Source organism: Dipteris shenzhenensis, chromosome 24, assembly GCF_047967505.1.
Source record: "Dipteris shenzhenensis isolate YYH24624 ecotype China chromosome 24, Dip_SZ_1.0, whole genome shotgun sequence".
Taxonomy (NCBI): domain Eukaryota; kingdom Viridiplantae; phylum Streptophyta; class Polypodiopsida; order Gleicheniales; family Dipteridaceae; genus Dipteris; species Dipteris shenzhenensis.
Window position 1 is genome coordinate 11795380 of NC_141619.1, and position 27863 is coordinate 11823242.

The 27863-nt window shown below is 44.4% G+C and overlaps 1 protein-coding gene across 2 annotated transcripts in view; it reads left to right on the forward strand.

Moving 5' to 3' along the window:
* Positions 1-20955, forward strand: part of GC6 (golgin Putative 6) — a 44121-nt gene extending 23166 nt beyond the window's left edge. For both annotated transcript variants that reach the window (XM_087395162.1, XM_087395164.1), the window contains exons 10-21: positions 13766-13819; positions 14121-14216; positions 14478-14528; positions 14644-14733; positions 14990-15103; positions 15187-15258; positions 16829-17014; positions 17112-17221; positions 17442-17490; positions 18904-18969; positions 19182-19994; positions 20086-20955. In XM_087395162.1, the coding sequence (XP_087251288.1) occupies positions 13766-13819; positions 14121-14216; positions 14478-14528; positions 14644-14733; positions 14990-15103; positions 15187-15258; positions 16829-17014; positions 17112-17221; positions 17442-17490; positions 18904-18969; positions 19182-19994; positions 20086-20700 (2316 nt within the window). In that variant the 3' untranslated portion in view covers positions 20701-20955. The remainder of the gene's footprint in view (positions 1-13765; positions 13820-14120; positions 14217-14477; positions 14529-14643; positions 14734-14989; positions 15104-15186; positions 15259-16828; positions 17015-17111; positions 17222-17441; positions 17491-18903; positions 18970-19181; positions 19995-20085) is intronic.
* Positions 20956-27863: the final 6908 nt, after the last annotated feature.

The following is a 27863-nucleotide window of genomic DNA, read 5'->3' on the forward strand; positions in this document are numbered from 1 at the left end:
ATGAACTGGGAAACAAATATTGATGTATAATAAATGAAATAATATGAATTGCAACTAATGGGTAAAAACTGTGAGGGGTTAGATGAGAAGTCTGAATCACTTGAACCTCACATGTAGTGGTATAAACTAATGAACTTTTTCCAATGACTCTGATGCACTCACTAGTGAAAGCCTCACTCACGAGAGTAGACATCAGATAGAAGAGAAGAAGATAGATAGATAGATAGATAGATATAGAGAGATAGAGAGACAGAGAGAGAGAGAGAGAGAGCTCAGACTTTATTTATCCGCTGATGTGGGGAAAACAGCTCAAAACAGAGCACAGAGCTTCCAGCAAAGGGGCTGGGCACAAAAGTGTAATCTAGGTGATTACGCTGCTGAGATCTCACAAGTAGATTACTCCACACTCTCTCCAGTCCATGCTACCAAGTTGTATTGGCTTCAGTGGGCGCTGCACAATGTGGAGACTATGAGACGGGGTTTAATTAGGCTGATTCCAGCCCTGGAACAGCCGACTTCTGACCCATTTGGTCTCTGGATTCCACTGACGGGAACTGGCTGACTTCAGTCTGTTGGGCCTGCAGATCTGCTACAGACGGTCCTGACCACTGCCAGGGCTGACAGTGGGCTATATCTGCTGTTCTTCTGTGCAGACAGCTCCAGTCTGATCACAGTAGTTCTTGCAGCTGCTCCGAGTTGGTCCAGCCTGCTACGCAATCCTGTGGTCCAGGTAAACCCAACCCCCTACAGTCTACTGACCCCTTGTCCTCCTCATTTGGGGTGCTCGCAATGATGCAACTGTGGGCCAATCCCCTACAGTCTACTGACCCCTTGTCCTCATTTTGGGGCTCGCAGTGAGCTCTAACACCCGCTCTCAATGACACAACTGTGGGCTGAATTCACATCTGTCGAATGAGGTGCTCCAGCTGGTCCCTTGGAAGTGCTGTCGTGAAAGCATCTGAAATGTTGTCAGTCTTGGACAGTACATGAGCTCCACAATCTTGCGGATGATTAGCTCCTGAAGTGGTAATGGACCTCGATGTGCTTTGTCCTTGCATAGAACACGGTGTTCTTTGCAATAGCAATGCAACTCTGATTGGCACACATGATCACCATTGCATCCTCTTGAAGCATGTCCGTAACTTCTAGAATCCATCTCAGCAACCATGTCTCACATGCTGCAATGCAAGCAGCCTTGTACTCTGCCTGTGTAGAAGAAAGGGCGATTGTTGGGTGTTTCTTACTTAGCCATGAAATGACCCCTGAAGCAAGAATGAAACAATAGCCTGCTGAGTATCCCAGTCACCTGTCCAATCTGAATCCTAGAAACCGCTCAACCCCAATCTTGTGCTATGTGATACCATAATTGCTAGTACCCTTCAAGTACCTCAACACCCCTAATCTTGCCTTTTCCATGGGTTTTGAAGAAAATTGACAGAGCACACCAATGAATAAGAAATGTCTAGCCTAGTGTTGGTTAGATAGAGCAAAATTTCCAATACCTGGTGGCATCTATCAGCTGAGATGCATCATGAGCACTCAGCTTCAGCCCAACCTCCATTGGCGTCACTGCCTCCTTGCAGTTCTCCATCCCTCCATGTGGAACTACTTCAATATCTTACAGCAGTACTTCTCCCGAGAGATGAAGATGATGTTTTCTTTCTGCTCGAGTTCTATCCTGAGGAAGTAATGAAGAAGACCCAGATTTGTCATCTTGAACTTGTTTATCTGAAGCTTCGTGACATGCAAGATCTTCTTCTTACGACCCCCCCCGAGAAGAGATACAGGTTTAGCATCCGATGGACTTTGACTCAACTTGATTTTGTTGAAGAAGTCATTGATATGTTGGTTTCAGCCCGTACGGGGCCTTGTTTAAGCTGCAAACTTGTTACACATCTTGAACCCGGAACTGAAAGCCCTGTGGCTGGTCCACATATACCTCCTCCTCCAGGTTCCCGTTTAAAATGCAGATTTGAAAAATGGACCACCCATGATGTGCTGCCAAGGCTATCACCTTTTGTAGGAGCAAAGATCTCATTGAAGTGGAGACACTTTGCCCGAGCATACCCCTTTACCATTAGCCTGGCATTGTATTTGTCCAAATTTGACTTGAACTTAGCCTTGTACACCCACTTAGTACCAATCACCTTCCTTTTGAAAGGTTTGTCCACTAAGTCTCAGGTGTCATTCTTCCAAATAGCATCCATTTCAGCTTTCATGGCTGCTTGCCATTTTGGTATCCTCAAAAGATTTTGGCTCATCAATCGGAGCCACCAATGCAAAGTTCACAGTACGATTTATCGAAGTGCTTTGAGATGTCCTTACCGATACCTTGACTCGAGGATATCTTTTACTCGAGACTCTACAGGGTCCTCACATACCATCGTGGAAGCTTCTTCTCCTTGTTGGCGGCTTTTAGGTGGCTTGGTGCCTCTTGCTCCAACTCTAACTTCTCGGACTCTTCATCCTTTCCTTGATTGCCAACTTGAGTATTGGTGAGGGTTCTTCTAGAGCTTCTTGTGTCACCTCCTCTGGCTGGAACTCCGTCTCCTCGAAGACAATATCCCAGTTGATAAGGATCTGCTTCTTGTCTAGCTAGAACTTCTAGCTCTTGGAATCCGGCTTCTTTCTTTCATCCTTATGCACACGTACATAGGCATTAGAACCAAAAACCTTTAAATATGAAATGATAGGTTTCTTACCATAGTAGACTTCATAGGTCCTCAAAGAGGATGGGCTGAAATCAGAAGCAATGCTGATGAGTCACGCAAGCAGGAAGAGGCCTTTGATGCTCACATGGCAATCGGGAACTGAGTTCAATCATAGATTATACAAGGAGGCTCAGTAGAGCTTCAAGAGGGCTACTGAGCTGAAACCACAAATGTTTGACCTCAAATCCTGCTCGTTAACACTCTCTACTCATTGGGAAGAATCTCAGAGGCAAGAGAAGATCCCTAAGAAGAAGGCAAGCAAGCAAGCACCTATTGTGGTTACAAGGCTTATGGGTCTTGAAGCTATACCATCTCCAGACCTCGTGGAGGAAGGAGAGCGTATGATGGAATGGAAGATCGATCGAGCTACGATTTGCTGCAAAAAAGACGCCAAGGGATGGGAAATTCATTCCAATACCAAGAATCCAGAACTCCATCATTGAACGGGAAATTGATCGGACTCGATAGAAATCCAATGGAGAGAGATACAAGAAAGCAAACTGCTCCCAATTCGACTAAAGAGATGAATGAAAATTCCTATAGAACGACCAGGAATTGGAACCATCCTATATGTAAAATTGATGGAAAGGTGAAAGACCGAAAGTTGGCGTAAGAGTCGGTTGTCCATTAAGAGTCCTTTGGGTTCAAAGAGTATAGTATGTGTATTGGAAGCTGTAGCAAGGATGCTTGAACCGAGTATGCAACCAAGCATTCGTGCTAGGATTGAGGAACCCATTCATATTCTGTTGGGAGATGCTAATGAGAGGCGAAAGGTAGTAAAAAGGAAATTCGTTTGCAAGAAATCAAAATGAAGTAATTAACTTCCATGCTTAGCAAGTCTGCTTTTCACGAGAAACCTTTCTCAATGCTATAGCGTGCTCCCAGTAGGTCAGTGCTTTAGTGCATAATGCCTTGCATGACTCCATTTCTACCACACCTTGGCCAGGCAGTATATCCAAGCCATGCAGCTACAATCATCAATAAAAATTTGAATGTAGTGAGAATGCGCAAATGAATTTGTTAACATGGGCCCACATAGATTGGAGTGCACCAAAATCCAATGAGGCTTTGGCCCTCGATGTGGCCTTCTTCGGGAAAGGTTCCTGGTGTTGCTTGCCCTTCAAGCAAAGCTTTGCAGACTCCATCCATGCGTGCAATTGGTGGAAGTCCATCCACCATCCTTCCCTTCTACATTTGTGAAAAGGTCTTGTAGTTGATGTGACCAAGTCTCCCATGCCACATCTTGGAGCCTCCATTGTGAGTATGGATTAATAATGGATTGATCTTGTACAACACATTTTCTTCAACTCCTTGAGCCATGATATCTCCGGTCTCCTTGGATATTACCAAGAATTCCTTGTTGTCAAACTCTGTCCTCATCTTGTTTTTGGTCATTTGACTCATAGATAGTAAGTTCTTACATAGATCAGGCATGAAGAGAACACCAGAGATTACCTTCTTGTCTCCCAAATCTGTCATGAATGGAATGCTGTCAATACCTTTTACAGGGCATGTCCTACTGTCCCCCACCATTACCATCGAGTCTTGATGTGCAGGCTCTATGGCTTTGAACCATGCTTTCTTTTTGGACATATGTAGTGATGCTCCACCACTGATACTAGCCTTGTTTGCCTTCACTCACTGCATGAGCTGAGCAATGCTCAATGACCACAAAAAGCTCTCTTGTAGTCACGTTGGCTGATTTGGATTTGGACTACTCCTTTGGCTTGGCTTCCTTCTTCCTTTTCTGATCTTCCTTATTCTTCTGGCAATCTTTTGTGAAGTGGTTAGGTTTCTCGCAGTAGAAACATTTCTTGTCCCGATTTCTTTTCTTTTCTTCTTCTATGCATCACATGACTTGTCACCCTCATCTTTAGCCCTACCCTTGCTCGAGTTGCTTTTGTCCTTCTTGTCATTGTTGTTGTTGTCGTACAGTTTCTCCCTTGCCTCCTCCCACAGTAGCAAGGGGCATACCTTCTTGAATGTCAGAGTTCTAGTCATCTTTCCCTTGTCACGAAGCTCTTGAAACTCATCCCAAGTACCAGCAGTGCTAGTTGTCTTGAGTCTACTTTTTGACCAACTGAATGAAGCCAACTGATCTCTCACCACCTTCACCTTTGTGAGATGGGTCGTTGCCTGATCCAACAATGGCAGTCACAAAGCTCTTGAAACTCCTTGAAGCATCCCAAGTACTAGCAGTGCTAGTTGGCTTGGTTTCACTTTTTGACCAACCGAAGCTAGCTGATCTCTCACTACCTTCACCTTTGTGAGATGGTCATTACTTGATCCCCTTCCTCCATGTTCATGTTGATCAACTGGTGCTTTTGAGATAGGATCTTGGACATGCTATCCCTTTTGTACAAGTCCTTCAGATTTGTCCATGCCTCACTAGATGTATCAGTAGTGTGAAAATGTTGACAGGACCTGCCATCGTCCCTAAAGGGCTTGGGCGAATGTCCTCCCTCGTTGGACCATTGTAATCTTTCCTGAAGCATCCTTGATTTTTGTGGGCTTTGGATCCACCTCCGTTCTTGAAAAGCTTCCTAGCCACTAGATGGCTATGGATCTTCACCACCTAGATGGGTAGTTTGTCCCATCAAGCTTCCCTACTTTGAAATTTGGAATAGTCGTTGAAGGAGTGGCGGTGGAAAGCAACAGTAATCGAAGGAATGGAAGTAGACATAGCTTCCTTGCTTTATCAACCAAATGAGTGTAGCGTACACCTTTGTTTAAATCGAGATCACCCAAGGGACTCCTTCCTTTAGAGTGAAAACAAGAGTTTCAACGTTGGCTTTGATAACATGACTGAGAATACAAGTCTGAATCACTGAAACCTTACATGCAGTGAAATAAACTAACGAACTCTTTCCAATCACTCTAGATGCACTCACTAGTGAAAGCCTCACTAAAGAGAGTACACAACAGATAGAAGATAAGAAGAGAGCACAAAGCTTCCAGCAAAGGGGCTGGGCACAAAAACAATAATCTAGGTGATTATACTCTTGATCTCACAATTAGACCATCCCACACTCTCTCCAGTCCATGTTGCCAAGTATCAATGCTTCATTAAGTGTATACTTCACAACATTCATGTGTATATGCAGACTAGCAAATAGACTGAATACTTTGGCCTCATTGTCGAGCTTATACATATCCTTCAAAGTCATCTAGCCCTCGAAAGAAGTGTCTGCCATATGAATATGCAGCAGCACCATATCCATCGTTGTACCCACATGATAGCTAAGGCTTTCACATCCCGGATATGCCATGCTCTCACTAAGATAGGGTCTGTTGGCGTTGTCACCGCCGCCGAGGTTGCTGTGGCTAGAGTGGTCATGGTCACGCATAGTTACCAAGGAACGGGAATGTTCCGGAAATTCGGGTGTCAGAACGGGAACGGGAACGGGAACGAGAAGGTGGAACACCACGTCATCATATGACATAAAACTATGTTAGAAAATGAAAGAAACTTACATTTCATAGCTTTAAACTTTCTATATAAGCTCTAAAATACTCATTTGAAACTTTCAAAGACCCAAAAATAAAATAAAATAAAAATAAAAAATGTTCCGGGGCTGTTCCGGTTCCGGCCTGCTTCCTGGAACGGCGTTCCACACCTTCCGGATGTCGGAATGCTGTTCCCTGGTAACCATGTCACGGTGGCCTAAGGTAATAGCTTCGTCCCCAATGCAATCCCCCACGACTCCCTCAACACCAAGTGGCTCTGGACCTTCATTTTCCACAACGGGTAGTTGGTCCCCTCGAGCCCGTCTCACCAAAGTCTAGGATCTGGCATCTATTGGCCATGATAATGAGCTGAAATAGGAAAAGGGTTTAGAGTATCGTACACATGAGCCTCCCACCTGGGTACAATCCTTTAGGCGTCTACCTGAACCTAAGCCTCCCGTCTGGGTACAATTCTTCAGATACCAAAGCTAATTCCTACGAGCAAATGAATCACGACATCCTTCAGCAAGGTCCTTGTCTTCAAGCTCCACTTCCCGAGAACTTCCGCCAGGGCTCTGATACCATGTTAGAAAAGTGAACTCTCACACAGAGGGTGTCTTGCAGTGGAAGACTGATAGTTAGCCCATGAATTACACGCAAAAGTGTTTCACTATGGAATCAATGCTTCATAAATTGTGCGCGCTTCACAACATTGATGTGTATGTGTAGACTAGCACTCAATGTAGTAATTTGATGTGGGCACCTCCTTCAAGCTTAGTTTGCAGCTCTCCAGCCCTCTTCTCCTCTGCTGGATGAGGCCCAGAAGATGCTGGTCTGCTGCTCCTTGCTGCTCATCGGAATGCTTCTCTAGGTGATGAGTATGGGGGCCCAAGTGCCCCCTTTTATAGGCCCAAAGGGCCTTGCAAATGGCCGAGCCACAGGGGGATGAACCAACCCCCTTCTGGCCGACTTGGTTGGCTGGACCAATCCTAACCAGCCGACCTACTGGTCGGCCTGGTTGGCTAGCTCCATGCCCTTTATAAGGGCCTTTCCTGGCCCCTTTTGTGCTGCTGCCAGAGCCCCTGTTGCAGGCCGTACACCTGCCCACAGACCCCCACCATGCTGCGCCATCATTCAGGGCCTGTTGGAGGCCATGTGCCTGCCCACTACCCTGCTGTACAATCTCGTCATCAAGGCACCTCCTACTCTGAGCATCCCGGCCATGTTGCTGCTCTTCAGTCACCTCTTTGCCAGGCCATATCCAGGCTTGATGCCGCTGCCATCTTTCCTGCACAGAGTCGCCATCTAATGGAGCCTTAGAGCTCCAGGTATATCCTCAGAAATGCTGCCCACATGACAGCCTTGCTGCTGTCCATGTGGCAGTCCCTTATCCTCTTTTATTTGTCTGTTCCTTGTCCCCATGGTAGGCATGATGCTGCCCATGTGGCCATCTCTCAGAACCCAGGTTCACCCCCCCAATGCTCTCCTCATATGGGGGCTTACAGATGGGGAGGTGACCTTAATTTCCAATTTGCAGATCTGCTACAGACTGCTGCAGGGCTATAAATAGGCCCTGACAGTGGCTGTTCTTTTGCGCAGATAGCTCCAGCTTGATTGTGGTAGTTCTTGCAGCGCTGTCTGGTGTAAACACTCCTCTGAGTTGGTCTAGCTTGCTGCACAATCCTTTGGTCCAGGTAACCCTGACCCCCTCATTCTGCTGACCCCTTGTCCTCATTTGATGGTGACTGACAATGCTAGAACTTGATTTCATATCGAGGATCCGATTGTCCATCATGTGAAGAGTGTCGAACCTTAGGGTTCATTTTCATGTCGAGATCCCAGACGTTGTAATCTAATCGGTGCCACGTGTGGCATTTTAAATTTGAACCGACTGTGCGGGTGAGCTTAAGGAAGTTAGTGTGTTAGTGCATAGTATAGGCTGATGATAGGCTCAATATACCAGCCATAAGGGCATCATTTAATCTAAGGGAGCATATGCCCAAGATCCCACCCGTAATGCAAAATGGTTGCAGGAGTTGATTCTTAGAGATTGCATCATGTGTTCATTCCCTCTTATGGAATAAGCTATCGTGTAAACCAAATAGATTATTGGATATGAAAACTTTCTTCTCTAGCAAAGCCATGCTGATGATGTCTGCTAGATTACCCTTGGCAGGACAAGAGATCATCTGAACTTGCTAATTTCCAATCTTTTTACGGATGAAGTGATACGTGATATTGAGGTGCTTAGCCTTGGAACGATGCAAAGGATTCTTGAATCTTGGCCAATGTTACAACCAAACGTGTGACTCAAGTGAAAAGTTGTAGGCTGTAGTGGCCATTTGGTTTGTGCTGCTTGCTTAAATAATATCACGAAAACCTTATAGCTAGAGTTTTGGATTGCTCATAAAAATTCCCAAAACGCATGAGGTGGTTGGACTTATTATATGCTTTACACTGAGTGAGGCACTCACTACATATGGAATGTTAGGCCTAGTGGTCATAATATTAATAAAGCTGCCCGTTAACTGCCTGTACAAAGTGGCATCCACATCTAGATTTAGGACCCCACCACCAGCCACGGAAGGTCTGTTGCTACGTTTGGTTGGTTGCATATGGAGGACTCTGCATGGCTAGAGTAGATATTGCTATTGGTGCATGAGTGGGGTCCAGAATTCTATGCAACACTGTTTATGAGATGCTCGAGAGCGTAGGATATTTTGAGGTGTACATTCATCACATACAACTGGGCATGGTAGCTTAGCATTCTAGCCTTCGAGCTCGAGGTTGAGTGAGGTTTTTGTGCTGCATCAGATCATCCATATCACCACCCATCTGTATACAACGCCCCTCCCATCTTCCCAACGATGATGTTGGGGAAATAGTGGCTAGTGTTACACACTCGCTTATAGACATTGCACATTGCAGCCTAGCGAGGGCAACAGAACCCACCATGTAGCAACCCTCGTGAATGTCTAGCTAAGGGCTTTGAAGGTGCAAGGCTTGGCCTATACCTTCTACCTTCTCACTGTTAAACCCCCAGTGGAAGTAATTGGTAGGCCTATACCTAAGGGTAAGACTTGAGTAGCACAAGATGGGGTCTAGATGTGGTTCTCATAAACCGACAGTTAGTACACTGTGGACACCTATGACATATAGGACAACTAGGATAGATGTGGACTGTCTTAAAGTGAGACGGGCAGCTGAACCCCCCAATGTAGCACCCTCGCAAATGTCTAGCTAAGGGCTTTGAAGGTGCAAGGCTTGGCCTATACCTTCTATCTTCTCACTGTTACATCCCTAGTGGAAGTAATCTGTAGGCCTATACCTAAGGGTGAGACCTGAGTAGCACAAGATGGGGTCTAGAGCTGGTTGTCATAAACTGACAGTTACTACACTGCGGACAGCTATGACATATAGGACAACTATGATAGATGTGGACTGTCTTAAGCTGAGACGGGCCTACAGATCCCTTGGCCTATATGCACAAATCTGCTTGCTGCCCATAGGGCACAGGTGTCATTGATGGTGACACATTGCAATTGGAATGAGGAGTTGCCTATTTGGGTTGAGGTTGTCTAGGCCTATAAGTTGAGTCCAAGGATTTGAGGTTTTGGGGAGACGAACTTCTCTTTAGTATAATGTTGTGGGTAAACTGCCTCAACATAGGTTAGGTTCATCGTCTTGGGTGAGGGCCTATGGTATGAGACATAGGGATGGAGAGCCGCTTAGGCCCGAGGGTGACTCAATGTATCGAGGCTACGGTTGGCAGGAGAGCTAGTTGGCTTCCTCTATTTTAGTCTTTGTTGTTCGCTCTTTGAAGCAATCTCAGCGAGTTTGAATCTCAGTTCTGCAGCCAGCTAGAGCTCCATCTCCAGTTCAGTTGCAGCCAAACAAGTATCCCAAGCTCAGTTCTGCAGCCAGTTAGAGCTGCATCCCCATCTCAGTTGAAGCCAACAAGTGCTCCATGTCCAGCTTAGTTTTGCAGCAAAACAAGTGCTCCAGATTTAGCTCAGTTCCTGCAGCCAAACATTGCTCAGTCATCACAGCTCGTAATAGGCCCATCGCTGCTCAGTTAAAGCAGCTGGTGAATGTCCTATTTGCGCTTAGTCATTGCATCATTAATGCTCACTCATTGCAGCTGGTATAGTAATCCCACCTCTGCTCAGTTAAAGAAGCTGGTAAATGCCCTATTTATAAAGAGTCATTGAATAATTAATGCTCCATTATTGCAGCTGGGAATATTCCCATCTCTTTGTAGCGACAATGACATCTTTATGATCTTCTTTTGGAATTTGGAATCTGCTCTAGGCAATCACTCTTTCATACTTAAGACTATGGATTTTCCCAGAGTCCAACTTTCTTCAAGACTTTCGCAGAGTTCTGTTCTAGTTGCAATGATTGAGCATAAGTACTCCGTGCTTTAACTGAGCGGACATGGGACAATTACTAGCTTCAATGAATGAGCATTGATGATGCAATGACTGAGAATAACAAGGGCATTTACCATGTGCTTTAAATAAGCAAGGATGGGACTATTACCAGCTTCAATGACTGAGCATTGAAAATGCAACGACTCCCTTTTGTGAAAATTCCATGTTTGGGTGCCCTTGTTTGGTTTCGCATTGACAACGTTCCTTCCACTCTTCATCATACCTAACCATTGTAAGTAACACTTAGGTGGCTTTCCCGTGGACTTGACCGTGAAAGGAAATGAGGCTGTGCAGCTATGTGGATGGAGTGAGTGAGAGTGGACTTGGGAATCTAGGTTGGCTGGTTGTCGATATCCTTTACGATTGTAGACAAGTAGCTACCATGGATGTTGTCTAGTGAGTGGTCAATATCATAGTGGTAATATGTGGAGAGGGTGAGTCGGCGGATGGGTTGTGAAAGAGCCAAGTTAACGTTTGGTGTGAGTGATCGGCTCCTAGCACAAGGAGGTAAACTGTGAGACCAAAGATATGTGAGGTGAAAGCAATAGATCCCATGAGAGTCTACCACACTATGCTGACCCCCATAAGGACAGCACATGTACTCTTTGATCCAAGCTTGCACAATCATCTTGTGTGTGGAGCACATGCCAATTGCGTATTTTCTATAGTGTATCACTGTGGCCTTGTCACGTGTGTCCTTGGATGTGTGTCTAAAAAACATTGCCATGATATCTGATGGTGGAAGTAGAATGGCATCCATTTGAAAGGTTAAGATCTCCTTATGGATCGTGGCTTTTTTTGGGGGGGGGGGAGAGAGAGAGAGAGAGAGAGAGAGAGAGAGAGATGATATGATACTTCAGACCCTTAGGATCTATGGGACTGGTGATCACTATCAACAAATAGTGATCTTTTACATCCGGTGAAGTAAACTACTACAGACTTACTATGTAGTCAGTACTCGATGCGTTAGCTTGTGTGCCAGTTCAAGTATCTTGTTGTGGTGTTCCAAAACTTATATTAAATAACTCCCTAGCTTTGTAGCTGGCTGCTCCAACAGAATTTTCAGGTTGCCTCTGTTGTCATCATATCTTTCTCTGATGTGAGCATACGCCCGGCATCTTAGGAGTACATGCTGCTCATTTTCCACCTCCCTTGTGGGGCAGATTTTACATAATCTTTCTTCTCTTGGATCTAGGTCTTGCCCATCTTCCTTTCTTCACTTCTAGGTCATGTGGACTGGTTCTCATTTTGCATATTAGATGCCTTTAGACATTGAAATGTCTTCCCCCAAGTATTTTTGCATCATGAATTTCCTGTTTGTAGAAACCCTAGTTCTTGCCAGAAAGTTTTTTAGCATCTTCTGAGTCACTAATTCCCTGATCTCACATGCATCATCCGGTATATCCATCCATTTCATCCCATCTCGGTGCCATCTCGTGGTTTGTGTAGCTTCCAATGCCTTGTGAGGTATCCAGTTTTCATCCATCTTCTCAACTTTGTTGAGGTAGGCCATGAATTAGCATAATGCCTGCCCTTTGACAGGGTAGGATAGGGCAGGTGTTTGTGCCTTGACCCCCAATTCCTCTACGAGAAATCTTTTATGTAAAGTTTCTATTCTTTTTCCAGTAGGTCTTAGAGAGCCCGAAAGCCCATGCTGGACACCCATAAAGGATCACTTTTTGTACAAGCAAAGTGTATATAAACTTTCTCATTTCCTAGTGTGAAATCCTGTGCTTGTTATGGAAGCTGTACAACGCTTTCAGCCCTCCCAAAATTCTTCTATCTAGACGTGCATTCCACTTGTAGTTGTCGGTAATTCCAGCCCTAGATATTTGTATGAGTTGACTAATCCAAAGGCTCCCCTTCGAAGGTGACATCAATCTATTAATTACGTGTGCCTGGAAGCACTGTCTCTCTACTCGAGCAAGAGCTCCTTGCCCTCGTGTAAGTCGTGCGCGTTAGTCATCGTGAGGAGTGGCCCTACGAGACTGCCCCAAGATTGGTGTATGACTGAACAATCTGCATTGGCTCTCCACGGTAAGTGAAGCTATGTCGATGAAGTACTGCCCGTGAGGTGTTGAGGATAATAACCTTGGTCTTTCCAAGGTTGACCGTCAAGTCTCTCTCCCTGCAAAACACCTCTAGGGCCTCTAGATGTCTCTGTAGACCTGCGTCTTTCTTCTCTAGGGATCCTAGGTTTTTCACATGCATCCTCTGGTATATCAGCAGCTGTTATACCCCATGATTCAGTCCATTTCATTCCTTCTCTACACCATCCCATGATTTTGGTGGCTTCCATTGCCTTGTGTGGTATTCTAATGGTGTCCATCTCCTCAGCTTTGTTGAGGTAAGCCATGAATTGACGTAATGCCTCCCCTTCTATGGTATCGTACCTGTTTCAGCCAGTAGGATGGGGTGGGGTGTTTGTGCCTTAACCCCTAACTCCCCTATGAGAAAACGTTTATGTAAAGTTTCCATTCTTTCCTAGTAGGTCTTGGAGAGTCCGGTTGCCCAAGCTGGGTACCCGTAAAGGATCACTGTTTGCACTAGCATTGTGTATAGAAACTTTCTCATTTCCCAATTCCATAGATGTGCCTTCTTGCACTTATTTTGGAAGCTGTATAATGCATTCAAACCTCCTAGAATTCTCCTCTCCACACGTGTATTCCAGTTGTAGTTGTCTATGAATTCCAGTCCTACATATTTATATGTGATGACTATTTCCAAGCGCTTCCCTTCAAAGATGACATCAATCTGTTTATTAGGGGTCCCAATCACCATTACTTTTGTCTTATCTATGTTTACCTACATTCCTGACTGACTGTAGAAGTCCCCTAGTGCATCCAAATGAGCTTGCACTGTTTTCTTTACTTTTTGCGAAGAAAACTACATCATTTATGTAAATAAGCATTAGTAGAGCATAACCTGCAATCTGGACACCCTCCCTGCTGTGCATTCTCATCCACTCTTCCAAATTGTTGAGAAAGAGTCCAAAAAGATTTGGCAAGAGGGGGCAGCCTTGCTTGACCCCTATGCCACTGCTTATGTGTGTGTGTGTGTGTGTGGGAGAGAGAGAGAGAGAGAGAGAGAGAGAGAGAGAGAGTAATTGTCTGCTTTGTGATTGGACTTATTCTAGTCTTACAAAGGTATATATAATTGTGTGCTTTGTTACAGGTCATCCGCAATGAGGCTTTGCTACTTCTGACCTATTTAACACGAGCAGCTGAGGTATTTTTAAGGGCATCTCCAGTATGGATTGATGGCATCCATTTGAAGTATTTGTGCACTTTTTGTGAGGTCTCCCTTCAGGAGTGTAGGTCTCTTGTGCATCAATGCCATAAAAAACTTAATGCTTTCTGAAATTTGAAGGATCGATGCTAATGTTTGAGTCTTGTTATTTCCAATTGTCTGAGGATGTCGGTTTATTTTGTAATGTGATTACTTTTTGAGGGTTGATTTGCCTTATTAATTGGCGAGTAGCCTTGAGTGAAATTTTAACATCTAGCCTTATGTCTTTTGAAAAAATCAGGAAATCCAGAAGATTGTTGTGTTTGAAGGTGCATTTGAAAAGATTTTTAATATCATTCTTGAAGAAGGCGGTTCTGAGGGAGGCATAGTTGTTCAGGTGTGTTGCACTCCATCTCAATGAAGTTTGAGCGGCTTCTTATCTCCATATTCTTATTGATGGATCAATGATATTGAGGGGCCTGTTAGTAGAAATGCAGAATTTTTGTTGATAACGTCAAAGCCTGAGGAGTAATTGTAGCATGCATGCTCACTTCTCTGCCCTGAGCTCCTTACACTTTCAAAACCATATTGAAACAACTTAAGTTTGTATGAAAGTAAAATATGAACACTGACTCTTTGTCACTATGTTCGATTGCAGGATTGTGTGGAGCTGCTTAACAATATCCTTAGGAACAATCCTTCAAATCAGGTTGATAACTATACTATCATGCTAATATGATTGTTTGATTGTTCTGAAAAGGGGTGCGAGTGTTTTTTACATAGCCCTTTTACTCTGTTTTTACTATCTCGGGCTTTGATTATAGAGTTTTCTAAGAGAGACGCTGGGCCTACAACCAATTGCATCGCTCTTGAAACTCAGGAAGGGCAATACTCTCAGTATTACACAACAAAAGGTATTCTGAATTCTCTTTATCAAACATATAATGGTATAGCAGTGGTGGTTGGCTCTTACCATTACACAATAATGACTAATTATGGTTCTTGCTCTCACAATAAAGACATGGTATAGCTGTGGTTTGCTCTCACAATAAAAGACTAATCATGGTTCTTGCTTGATGAATTTGATGTTGTATTCTTTTTAAAGAAATATAAGCATTTGTCTCTTATGGTGTGAATCTAATTCTGGAATTGGCGTGTTGCATAAGACAGGTTGTAAACTTGCTATGCATTTTGGAAACTGCTACTTTGCTGCTCACTGGAAGTCCAGAGAAGGAACCCGGGAAAGATGCTAATGTGGTAGCCAACCAGACAGTTTTAGCTCAGGTATCTTAGCGCCTTCTTATGTCAAGGAATAGATCTGGTGCACATTCCGTGATTTATAATTCTGACTGGATTCAATGAAACAGAATAATTTGTTAGACCATCTGTTAGCACTTTCAGTGGAGGGGCGAGTATCTGCAGTTGCAATTCGGTGTGCGGTACGTATTACTGATCATTAAATACACGTGTTCTTTTCTGATATACTTTTTACTCTTTAGCCACAGATAATGCTACGAAGTTTCCCAAGTCAGATGATCTATGTTTGGAATTGGTAAGGTTGTATGAAAACTGCTAACTGGAATGAAGAGTTAGAAAGAGCTTTGAATGCAGGACACCTAGCCATTGTTTAGAAAACAGTCACTCTTGATGTATGCCATGGGATTGCATGACAAGGCTCTTCTCAAGAAAAGTTCTGCTTTATTCATTACTTATTTACAAAAGATGCACATGAAGTCTTATATGATAACACTGAAAAATGGAGCATTTGTACATCTACCATAAATGTATTATATTTTGTTGTGTGTGACAAATATCTTTTGACATCATGGCAATTGAGTGTCTCTAGTGACCCATGAGAAGCTCTCAGCAAATTGTCTTATGATGACTAATGAAATGGTGATAACGTACCTTTAAAAGGGATACACTGATAAAAGGGAAAGTCTTAAGGGCATATGCCTCGAAAGAAGCAGCATAATGACCAATAGTGTAATGGAAAACATGGAATTAAGCAGATCATGAAGTTTCTGTGATGGAAGGAAGAGAAGAGAGACCTCTGCTATAAGTTCTGCATGGCTGATCATTGTGTTGTATGGCAGTCATTCTTCATGATTTGAGAGGTTGCAAATAATTTGATACTCTTGATGTCTTTGAAGTAAGTTCCTTTGGCTAACAGCAGGTTTATTAGCCAAAGGAGTATGCCACTTTGAGTAGTCTCCTGTATCCAGGTTTTACTTGCAGTTTTATAGACCACCTTGGCCATAAAAACATTGAGTGATTACAAATACATGCCCATCTGTTAGCCATACTTGTGTTGTCTCTACGTGCACAATTCTTCATTTGGAGTATGGACTTTTGTGGTGATTTTTGACATGGTATTGGGTTTTGCTGCATGATTTTTGATTGTGCGTGTGTGGGTGAGTGGTGGCGGGATGTGGGCCGATGGGATGAGTGTGTGGGTGGGTGTGGGTAAGTGTACGGGTGGGAGTGGGGGGAGGTTTGGGTTTGTGTGTGGGTGTGGGGATGGATAGGGGGGGGTGTGATGTATATGTGTTTTTCAGAAAAACCCTCAGTTTGTAAGACTGGATAAATTATTCTCTTATGAAGGTATATATAGACAAACACTCAATGCAAACTCCAAGACTGTGACCCACCACACTAAGAGAACTTGGTATCAAACATTTACTTTCACAATTATCCTTTATGCTGGTCTCGCTGATAAAACTGGCAGAGTGATCAAGCCCTTTGACCAACCTCTTGTGTGTACCATCACATGCGGGTGTTCCTTCTCTCTCCTTCTCCCCGCTCTCGCTCTCACTCTTACTCTTATACTCACACTCACACTCACACTCAGGGGTAGCGAGACATTGAGTAGCATGCTCTTATACTTACACTCACACTCATTGGGTAGCGAGACATTGAGTAGCATGCTCTTATGCTCTTGCTGTCACTCTTACTCTTATACTCACACTCACACTCAGGGGTAGCGATGACAACATGCTTGGGTTGCAGGCTCTAAGGTGCCTTGGAGACTTAGTCCATGGTCATGCTAGGAACCGTGATCTTCTTGGCAGCAAAATCATTGGGGAGGAGCCTGATGCCGAACCAGCACTTCATTGTATCCTCCGTATGTTGTTGATCACATCCAACCTTGGTGAATGCATCGCTGCTGAGTATGCTATCAAGTGCTTCTGTGAGGTAATTCTAAGATGCCCCATTTTGCCTGATTTATCAACCTAGTTCTGACTTTTCTATAATAAGTGCTTACCATGTCTTGGTTGGCTGCATATTTCAGGGGAATCCAGATGGGCAAATTGTTCTCGCATCTACTATCACACCTGTACCTGAATCTAACTCGAGTGGCAACAAAGCATTCGAGGACAATAAACACATTTCTTTTGGAAGGTCCACAACTTACCCAATGTTTTTAGTAAGGACAATAACATGCTTTCAAAAATTTTGATTTATTGATGAACAAACAGAGTCAATTCTTTGGTTTAAATGACCACGACCTAAATTCGAATGTTTTCTTTGATGTAAGATGAGCTGTGTGAGATGTTTTCATCTATATTACTGGAGGTATGCTTACTATAACCCTGGGATTAATGCTGCTTTGGTGATGCAGCATGCTTCTTTATGCACTTCATTCAAGTGATGGGCAAAAAGATCTCGAGGTATATATTTAAATGAATTTTCTTGCACTTTGCATTTGCATTCTCGAGGGCTAGCAGGAGAGACAACTCAACATGGCATTGTACATTAAAAAGAGGAATTTATTAACAGTAAAAAAGAGCACTCATGTAATAGGACTGTGCTCCAAATTGCTTGTTTGACACACAAGCTACCCCAAGTGTGATGCATGCATTATTCATTGATTGGTTGCCAAATACTAACTGCATAGTCTGATGGAGTTGCACTGCTTTGCACAGATGTGTTAAGAGATTTTCTAATGTGAAGGTCTTTTGTATATACAAACAACAGCATCGACTTACTAGACTGATCATACAACGCTGTCCATAAGACTACCCTGGAATGAAATAGTCACCATTAATCAACTAATGAGTCTGACATAGGTCATGCAATAATATAATTGGAGCAAAGAGCAGAAAAGAATGTACTCTGGGATCTTCAGAGTTAGTTTTACATAAACAATAAAGAACCTCTACTATCATGCAGATTACGACTTGAGGAAATACTCGTTTTCTGTGACCTTTTAAACAATGATATGTCAGCATATCCATAGACTGTGTGCGCGCTGTATCACACAAGTCCAGAATAGCCTATCTACTCTGATAATATAATGTTATCAGCAATTCATGATTTGCTTTTCATTAAGATACATGAAAATATAGGAGGGTGGTACATATTCTGTTGATAAGTGATCCATGCATGCAAACTTTTTACCTGCATTGGGTTGCAACTTTTCCCATCACATTTGATTAGTGTTCATGAATGCCAATGTCTATTATAATAATGAGAAATATAAGAATATTGAAACTGTATGTGTTGTGATTTTGGAGGATGAGTTTGGGCATGTTCCTGGATTCATCTAGATATATATAAATATATTAAGAGTCAATAGAATAAAAGTCACTGGATTGACTATACAAAACTTTTCATAAGGCTAGCCTGCACTAATGGACTTGAAATTGATCATGCAATATATCATTGTAAAGCTCTCATCATGAGCTTGGAATTCTACACTGAGTAGTCTTTAATAGACCGGCCAAGTCACCACAAACTTGTTTCCGGTCTGTGTAAGGAGATAAATTATCATTACGCAGCTACTTGTTTCATGTTGAAAGGTCTTATGATCTCAGCATTTATGACATCATCTTCAGCATATTCCTTCCACCACGGCTTAGTAGGCCAAATGCTCTGGAACCTTGAGCCGTTTAGATTTAGACGTCCTGCTTTCTTAGTGATTGGACATTTTCTTTGGAGTCTCTGTGATCTCTTGCTGGTTATTCGTCCTACTGTATTGCATGCATTCTTTGAAACTTGCCATGTTGCTTTGGCCGCATTTGTTTACTTTTGAATTATTTCTAAAGCATTTTCAAAAGCCTTGTTGTTGGATCATGATGCAGGCCAGCTGCAGAGCTGTAAGTGTTCTGACACACATCCTGAAGGACAACATTCAGTGTAAGGAACGGGTATGTATGCCTCTCACGCACTTAATTCCCACCTTTATTAGATGCTCTCTTTTCCTACCCTTCCCTCCCTTCCAATATACAGAGACTATTTAGGTGGCATAAACCCCTATGCACATTCAAACATACACTTAATGCTATTTGTTATGGCCGGGAAGGTGTCGAGGATTTCCTTGCTTACCATGCTCCGCTGCTGATGATTTACAATTTTGCAGGTATTGCATATCCCACTCGAAATTCCTGGATCTGCCTTGGTTGCTCCTGATCATCTACTGTCCCGGTGTATGAGATATCTTGCAGCAGCTGACCAATCACATTCAGAAAGCTTGGGACGCCACAAGCAGATATCTCACACTGGAAAAATGTGGCTACAGCCAATTTTATTGCGGTTGCTAGTGACATGGCTTGCTGATTGTCCTTCAGCCGTTGCTTCCTTCCTAGAGTCCCCAGCTCATCTAACATACCTCATAGAACTACTAACAAGTGCAATTTCTCCAGCAAGTGTCCATGTGAGTGGTTTAGCTGCTGTGCTCTTGGGAGAATGCATAGTCTACAATACTGCTGTAGATAGCACCAAGAGTGGCTCCATGGTGGTGGATGTCATCAGCCAAAGAGTAGGTCTTACTGCATATTTCTCAAAATGGGAATCTCTTCAAAGCAGTGCATTATTCTTATCAGCAACCTCAGCATCTAGGCTTCCAAAACCATTGACACGGTCAACAGCAGCAGCTGTTGCGTCAGGAAATGGATTCACAGAAGATGTGTCAGATCCAATTGATGGGATGCTTGAAAGCGAAGAGTCTGAGACTGCAGAGCCTGTTGTAACCACTTTTTATGATGCAGAGTTTGTGAAGCTGATAAAAACACTGGAGCCCGTTGTAAGGGATCGAATTGTGGAGTTATTCAGTCATCCAAAAGGGAAAGCAATATTTTCACCGTCTACTTTTGATAGAAGAGAAGGAGAAAGTGAATCTGAGTATGTTGGCAGACTACAGGCCTCACTTCAAAAGCAAGTTCAGGAGATGCAGGTCGATTTCTTATGTAATTGTAAGGTGGTTTTTAATTTTCAAAAATCAAAAGAATATATATTATTTCATATTGTGTCATGTTTTCTTTCAGGAGCTTATTTCAAGGAATGCTGCATTGGCTGAAGAGCTCGTGATCAAAAAAGGAGGTGACGATTTGTGTACCAAGGAGGGCATTGAATCAGATGAAAGGAATAATCCTGCTCTTTCAAGACAACCTAAAGTTTCAGTGACTTCACGAGTAGAATTAGAAAGTTTAAGGCAACAGATCCAAGAATATCAACAAACCATTCACAACATGGAACAGAAACAAACGGAGATGGAAGCTGAGGTCTCATCGTATAAGCAGCTTGCTGCAAAGCATGAAGCAGATTTGAAGAGTTTATCTGATGCTTACAATAGCCTTGAACATGACAACTATCGTCTAGACATAGAAGTAAGAAATCTACGGAAGGCTATGGAAGGAAAAGCAATTGAATTTAGCCCAGTTGAGCTGGAGGCAGCTAAGGAGGAGGGAAGGCAGGAAGCACAAAAAGAGAATGAAGCTGAAATGAATGATTTGCTTGTATGTCTTGGTCAAGAAGAAAGCAAAGTAGAGAAATTGAGAAATCGCTTAGAGGAGTTGGGTGAGGATGTGGATGCATTACTTGAAGGCATTGGGGAAGAAGCAGAAAATGATGATGAAGGTATGGATGAAAGGGAGGAGTAAAACTGGTGGCAAAACATTCTTTTATTCAGTGCATTTCCCAAGGTTAAAGGGAGGCAGGGGCAACCATCGATTGCAATGAAGTAATGGGAGGCAAAGAAAGGCTGCCCACAATTGATGTAGGACGTTGCTGTCAACAAGGTCAGCCCTAAATGGGCATGATTTCCAGAGACTCCTTGCCCTCGACACATTATTGTAAATTCTTCACCTGATTTGAAGCTTGCCACAATTGTTGTTTTGCAAACTGTCCATTTTTTAAAGGAATAAAGAAAGAGTTAAGAAATCCACGCGCTGTTTGTCATTGGAAACAAAGAGATTTGAAGTCGGTTGGACTAAGAAAATTTGGCAATCCAATATGCGAATATAAAATGAAAATTCGATTAGTGTTAGTGTGTTGCTTTGGCGATGAATTGGATTAAGCTAAGTGATAGTATGGCCCCCCGGGCGCCCCTTGCCCCCCTTCTAGCTGTCTCTCTTATGCAGTGTTGTCTCCCCTCTTGGAACAATTAATGATCGTGTAATTGTAACAAGACCTTTAAATCTCAGCAAACACTTATTATTATTATTATTTTTTGCAAAGAAAGGAACCTTCTATTAATGCTTGAAAAACTTCATACGAATCACAGCCCCGAAGGTGCTGATTATGGAAAAAACCGATGAAGGCTGAAAGAAGAAAAAACCAGCTGGTTCGAGAGAAACCCAACTCACTGCCTAGGCAATCTCTGGTACAAGGGCTAACAGCCAAGTGGGGGGACTATACAACCAGTGAATCCCTCGCGGAGTGAGTATGTAGAAAACTTATGTAGGCCAAGCCTTGCAGAAATGTGCATGTCTCGCAATAGTTGCCCTAGAGCTCAGGGTCCCACGCTCCTAGGTAGAGCACAAGGTGTAGATGATATCCTACCAGTTGGCAACCAAGGTAGTCGAGGGTGGAATTGGATGCTCACCCATCACTAGACGACGAGCAACCCAAATGTTCCACGACGTGATACTGGCTACTACCTCCCACACGCTATCCTTTGGAGGGGAATGAGGATCTGGGCTATCAGGAGGGACCGCCTCATGGAGCTTTATCCTCTGAATGCTCTGACCCTGTATGTGGTAAGTTGGAGAGACCTCATCAATTTGGAACATGTGACCTCTCTCAGTCAACCAGGCCACCATTTCCCAGGTGTGGTCCCTTTGAAGGCTTGCATGCATGTCATAATCTAGAGGGTTCCCATCTAGATCCTCTCTGTGCTACGATAGCTCCGAAGATAGTGAGGGATCGTCTCCAGAACTCTAGGAGAACAGTAGTGACTGTCCCTCCATTCGCATCTGCTCCAACCACGGGCATAGGGCAAGCCTTGGTGGGCGATCGGCCAAAAAAAGTAGATCTTCGTCGGTCGCAAACTCGACCATAGCCGTGTCCGAAACTTGGAACAAACCTCGTGGGGCACCCTTTGGGCCACCCAATGCCTCTCCCTCGAAGGGGTCCACGTCGAAGAGTCCATGTGAAGCCTCTTGCCAATTCGAGTGGTATAGGAAAAGAAGGGTACCTCGTCCACCTGCTCGGTGAGGCTGATCCTGGAAGGCCAAAACCACTCTCCCGGATTCCATTGGACCTCCCTCAGGGGCCTACGTTCCCAAAGTCAAAGGCGCCATCTGGGGCATCTTGCTGAGGATCAATGTGCCACTCCTTTTCCAATCAGCCCACGACTTTGATCATCTGCCAATGAATCCCATCCAAACTCCCGTCCATCTCTGGGTCTCTCTTAGTGAGTGCTTGAAGTAGGCCTCTAGGCCCTACATGGAAGAAACCAGGCTAGCCTTGTTGAATCATCATCTTCAAAGGGATCCCAATCTGAGAAAATTGATCCAACCATTTGTTGTCCATCCAAATGCGGAGTCCCTCCCACCAAGACTCAGGGATGGCTAGGTCAATTTCCCTTATCTGTTGCCCTGGCCCTCACATATGCGCTGTGGCTCCAAGCCTCGCCTTTGCCTCCATGGGTAATCTGCTCCATCTGTCAAAGGAGTAGGTCGAGCCAATGTCCCACTGTGCCCATCCAATGTGAGTCCGTTGTTTGATCACCGGCTACCAAATGAGAGGCTGACGCTTGAACTCCTCTCTGCAACAACGGGGCTGAGCATGATTGAGGCCCCTTAATAATCTTTGCCAGGCCCTATGGAGGGACCTCATCATGGGGGAACCCTTCCTTGTAAGGGGGGCCTCTGAGAAGATCCATATGTGTGACTGCTGCCACTGCCCCCCAGTGCGTGGGGACTTCTTGAGAAGCCCTTGCTATAAGAGGAGCTTCCAGGGCTCTGCACTAGGGGTGAGGCCGCACACCACCAACTTGCCCAAGATGGCTTTGCTTTGCATCTCCAAATCAATGATACCAAAGCCTCCCAATGCCTGCGGCATAATTACCGACTGCCAAGCAACTCGGGATTTGGTGTTCCTCATGGTGTCCGAACTTGCCCAAAGGAAATTCTGAACCAAGTGTCAGAGCTGCCCAATGTGCCCTCTGTGAAAGCACCAGCAAGAGGCAATGTATCAGGCTGTGACAAGAAGCACCTAGTTTGCTACTAAGGCATGGCCTGCTAGGGAGAGTTTGATCGAGCTCCAGTAGAGAAGCTTGCGCTGAACACTCTCAAGAACCCAGGCGATCTATTGCTTTGTTGTAATATCAATACCCACCTAGCACCTGAGGTATCTCGTTGTGTAGCCCCATAGTATGCAGCGGAAGCCAAAGGCACTTCCCCACTCTCGAATCTCCTGTGTCTCCTCATAGCATGTGAAGAAACCAACGGATTTTGTCCAGTTGATCCATGCACTGGAGGCCTCACAATAAGTAGCTAGGGCTCCGTGAACTCTCCAAGCTCATTGTGGTGCCCTCTACATATAAGGCTATGTCATCTGCAAACTCGGAATCCAACAGTTGCTCCTCCTGTCTTATTGGGAGCCTCAACCCTGTGAGGCCCGCCACCTACGATCTCAAGTAGTAGCCCAATGTCTCCGTAAGAGCAAGGGAGCTAGGGGACAGCCCTGGCGGACCTAGCACGAGAGAGAAAAGGCCTCGCCCGTGTGTCCATCTATAAGCATCTGACTAGAGCTCCCTGCATAGAGTGCAGAGACTCGTCTAATCCATTTGTATGAGAAAGACCACTCCACCTTGTCATCGTAAGCCTTCTCAAAATCCAAGAGAAGGATGCAAAAAGGTTGTGACTCCTCCCTAGCCCAATCCACTACCTCCCAGAACGTGAAAATGTTGTCCTGGACAAAGCCAGTTTGTGTATCGTGGATGATGTCGGTGAGATGAGGTCACAACCGCAAACTCAAGACCTTAGCAAGGATCTTGTATGTGATGTCCAGCATGGTGTTAGATCTCCACTGCCGGATGTCTGACCTATCTCCCCCTTTAGGGATCAAACAAATCCACCCCTGCTCAGGGACTGAGGAAGGGACCCGTGTCAAAGATCTCCTAGTAGGTTGAGAGGAAAGGGCTGGCAATGATCTCCCAGAAGTTAAGAAAGAAGGCCAAAGTTAAACCATCTTCGCCAAGACACTTTTGGGTCGGAAGGGCCTTGAGGGATTTCTAAAGCTTCTACTATTGGAACATGGTCCCAAACTAACTCACAGGCCACAAGGCAGCAGGATGGAGTCACCCTCTCTGCATAAAAGAGTTGGTTGTAGAAATCCATGGTCAGCTCTAAAATCTTGTGTGGACCAATGTGCAAGATGCCCTGCGGATCCCGTAATCCCTGTAGCTGCATCCCATAATCACTGTAGCTGCCAATCGAGGCCCAGTGGTATGAAAAAATTGCTTTCTCATCCTGTCCCCCTGTTGAACCTAGCGGGACCGGGTGGAGTGGTAGGAAAACTCAACCCACAAAACCTTTGTGTCCTAAAGCTCAAGGTGCGTACTCTCAATCCTAGGTCATGTTCCTTGAGCCTCTCTATGGAGGCGAGGTCTCGTTGTAGTGCACACTCGTGCTCTTGAAGAGCTCTCCTTTGTCTAAGAGCACGAGATTGCAACTTCTTGTTGCTCCCCTGAATCGCCCACCCATGAAGCCCATCCCTCATTAGGTACCAACTCTGCCTACTGCCAAATCTCTGCAATAGCCAGCTGAACCTCCTCATCCTGCAATAGGTTCTTTGGAATGCAGACCCCCTTTTGGGAAAGACCACGACGAGGCTCTAGGTATAATACTGTTTGAGAGTTGTCTAACATCGTGGTGCTTGCTAGAATCCCTGTAGAGCCACCTCTTTGGAGTGCCCAATCCCTGACATAGAAGCGATCCAGCCTCTTAAGATATCCATCATGTCGCCTCAGTCCGAATGAGAACATAAGGCTGCCAGGGATCCTCCTGGATGAACTCCGGCTCTGTCCATGGGTCTTTGCCATTGATTGTGAAGATGAACTACTCCCACATGCTATGCTCTACTGCTTCTGGCATCTTGAAAAAGGAGGCATCCCCGTGCTTGTCCTCCCCAAACTCCAAGTTGTCTCCTCCAACAATCCATTAGTCAACATCTGGTAGATACTCTTTCAGCCTCCTTCAAAAGGGCGAACGGTGCTGTCTGCATGCCAAGGGCATACACACCCAGGATCCCAATCTTGGATGGTTATCCCATCCTGACTCCATCCAAACTGCCCGCCTTGGGATAAGCTCACCCTAATTGTAGACCTCTGGGACCACTGCCTAGGAAACTGAGATGGAGACCCCTCCGCTCCGTCCTACGGCAGGAGACCACACCTCCAGCCTCTCCTGGGAAGAAGGTGATGGCCGTTGGATGTCTAATGCTGAGAACATGTAGTCTTGTATCAAAGGGAAGTCCACTGGTCACCCTAGCACTGGCCTCTGCAACTCCTGCCGAAGGATTAGGTACTGTGGTTGACTACACTCACAGTCATGTAGCCCGTGCACATTCCAACTCACTATGGTCCAACTCATGAGGATGGGGAAGTAGGAAACAAGGTTCGCCTATGGGTGGGTGCCTGTTCTAGAAAAGATGCCTTTTGTGACTTTGAGGGGGGTTTGGAGGGCGAGTAGTCCATGTCCGTACGATGGCGTACCAAGGTGGACACCGGCTGTATGCCAATCTTCCATACCCACTGTAGCATGAAGGAGATGTCCAGTCCAAACATCTCAGCACACTTCTGGAGTGGCCAGTAGCATGCTGAATCAATCCTTGCCTCAGGCAGCAATCTGATAACCCCTACTATTAATCCATAAATCGGCTTCTCCCATGTGAAGCTCAATTGGAAGTTCACTTTAGAACCATGAGCGTGTTGGTAAGCTGAAAGGAAAGCAAAGAGTGGACACAAACTCAGAATACTTGCATTACTTGCATTATAGAATGAAGAAGAGTGAGGTCCTTAAGTAGGCACCTCATACATGCTCACTGACATCACTGATGACCTCAGAGCTCCACAATCATCTCCTCAATCTGCTCCTAGATTCTCTCAATCATCCTATGTGGCTCTCCACCACCTAACTGTGCTTGTGGGCACCTAACTGTGCCTCTAGCACTCACACATAAAAACATAAGGTGTGCCTGAGGCATACACCTTGATATATCCCAACAAACCCCCCCTCAAGGAATTGCCTCAGGCTATGTCAAGGATACATCTAGTCTCATAGTTTCTCATGCCATCTCATGGTGGTCAAGGATAAATCTATGGCTAGGTTCTCATGCTAGCAAGGGTTCCCATGGGTGTAAGGTAAACAAAAGGGATACAAAAAGACCTTCCAATGGTTATCTCCCCTGCATGTACATGCACACAATGTCTGCAGGAGGTACCATGGAACAAAACATACACATGGCCTACATCATAAGGTGACCAGAGGTGTTTACAAAACACAATAGTTTATTTTCACTCATTTTGGAGGACTATCCAGGCTGAGTACCTTGACGTAAAAAGAGAGATCTGGAGCATACATAGAGATGATTTAAAATGCATAATCTTCAAAGGATGCTCATCTTGTGGAGGCAGAATATCCATGTCAAGGCAAGGTCTTACCACATGGGCAGTGTCTAGTGCCTTATAAGATGGTACTATGATAGAACAAGTGGATCTGAAAATCATATCCTTCAAGAGAACAATTATCTTGTCATCTCCATAGTTGTGTAGAGAAGCATATCTTAGGTATCTGACCTTCATCTTTTTCTTGTACTTGGAGTCAAATAAAAGTGCCATGAGAGGGTAGATCTCTGGCTTTGTAGTTGCTTCCTTTTTGGCAACCATTGTTTTGGCAATCTTCAACAAGGAAGTCAGGTTGACATTTTCATCCTTTGTAGCATAATAAGACATTGCTTTATGTTTTGGCTTTTCACATATTTTGCATAAGCAAGCCATGAGAGGGTCTAACCCAGGTGTTGGGCAGTGTCTTCTCTCTTACAGGGCTTAGAATAACAATTGAAATGCTTCAAAATATAAGCATTTAATGTAGCAAAGTCTTGTGACCAAATTTCAAACAATGATGCTTCTTCTTACATGCTTCATAGAAGTGGGTGAAATAAATACTTTCCAATCAAAACCAGGTCTAGTAATTCAAAACAAAACTGAAGCCACACTTGTACTAAAGTTATTGAAAGCTTAAAAAAACCAGAAATGCTAGAGTAGCATTTTATGTAGCATCATCTTCAAAAACTTGTCCAAAACTGTCAAAACTGAAAAGCTGAACTTGGAGGGCTTGTAGCTCACTCTTCAAAGCAAGGAAAAGAGGGCTTTCTGAAGCAAAAGAAAGCTCATATACCAGAGAGGGTCCAGCACAGAGGTTAAACGAAATGGTGCACACTTTTGCCCGGGAGAGTTGCTAGAGGCTGAAACTGAGTTTTGATGATTTCTCCCTCGTTACTGAACCAAATGACCTGAAAAATGGCTCAAAATATTCGTCTTGAGGTCGCCCATCTACTCCTAAGAGGGCTCAGGCAATGGCGGAGCAGGCAGGGAGTATTGGGCAACAGAAGAAATTCGCTCTTTGGAGAATGGCAGCCACCACAGACGTTTTTTTTTCAATTGCTTGCAGGTGGAAGTTCGCCCATACTAGAGGAGTTTCCAACTCAGAGGGTTTGGGCAATGGTCGTTTGTAAGTGGAGAACCAAGCTCTCAAAGATTTTGGGAAGAAAGAGGAAAATGGAGAAGAAGAAGAAGAAGAAGATGATGATGTGGCAG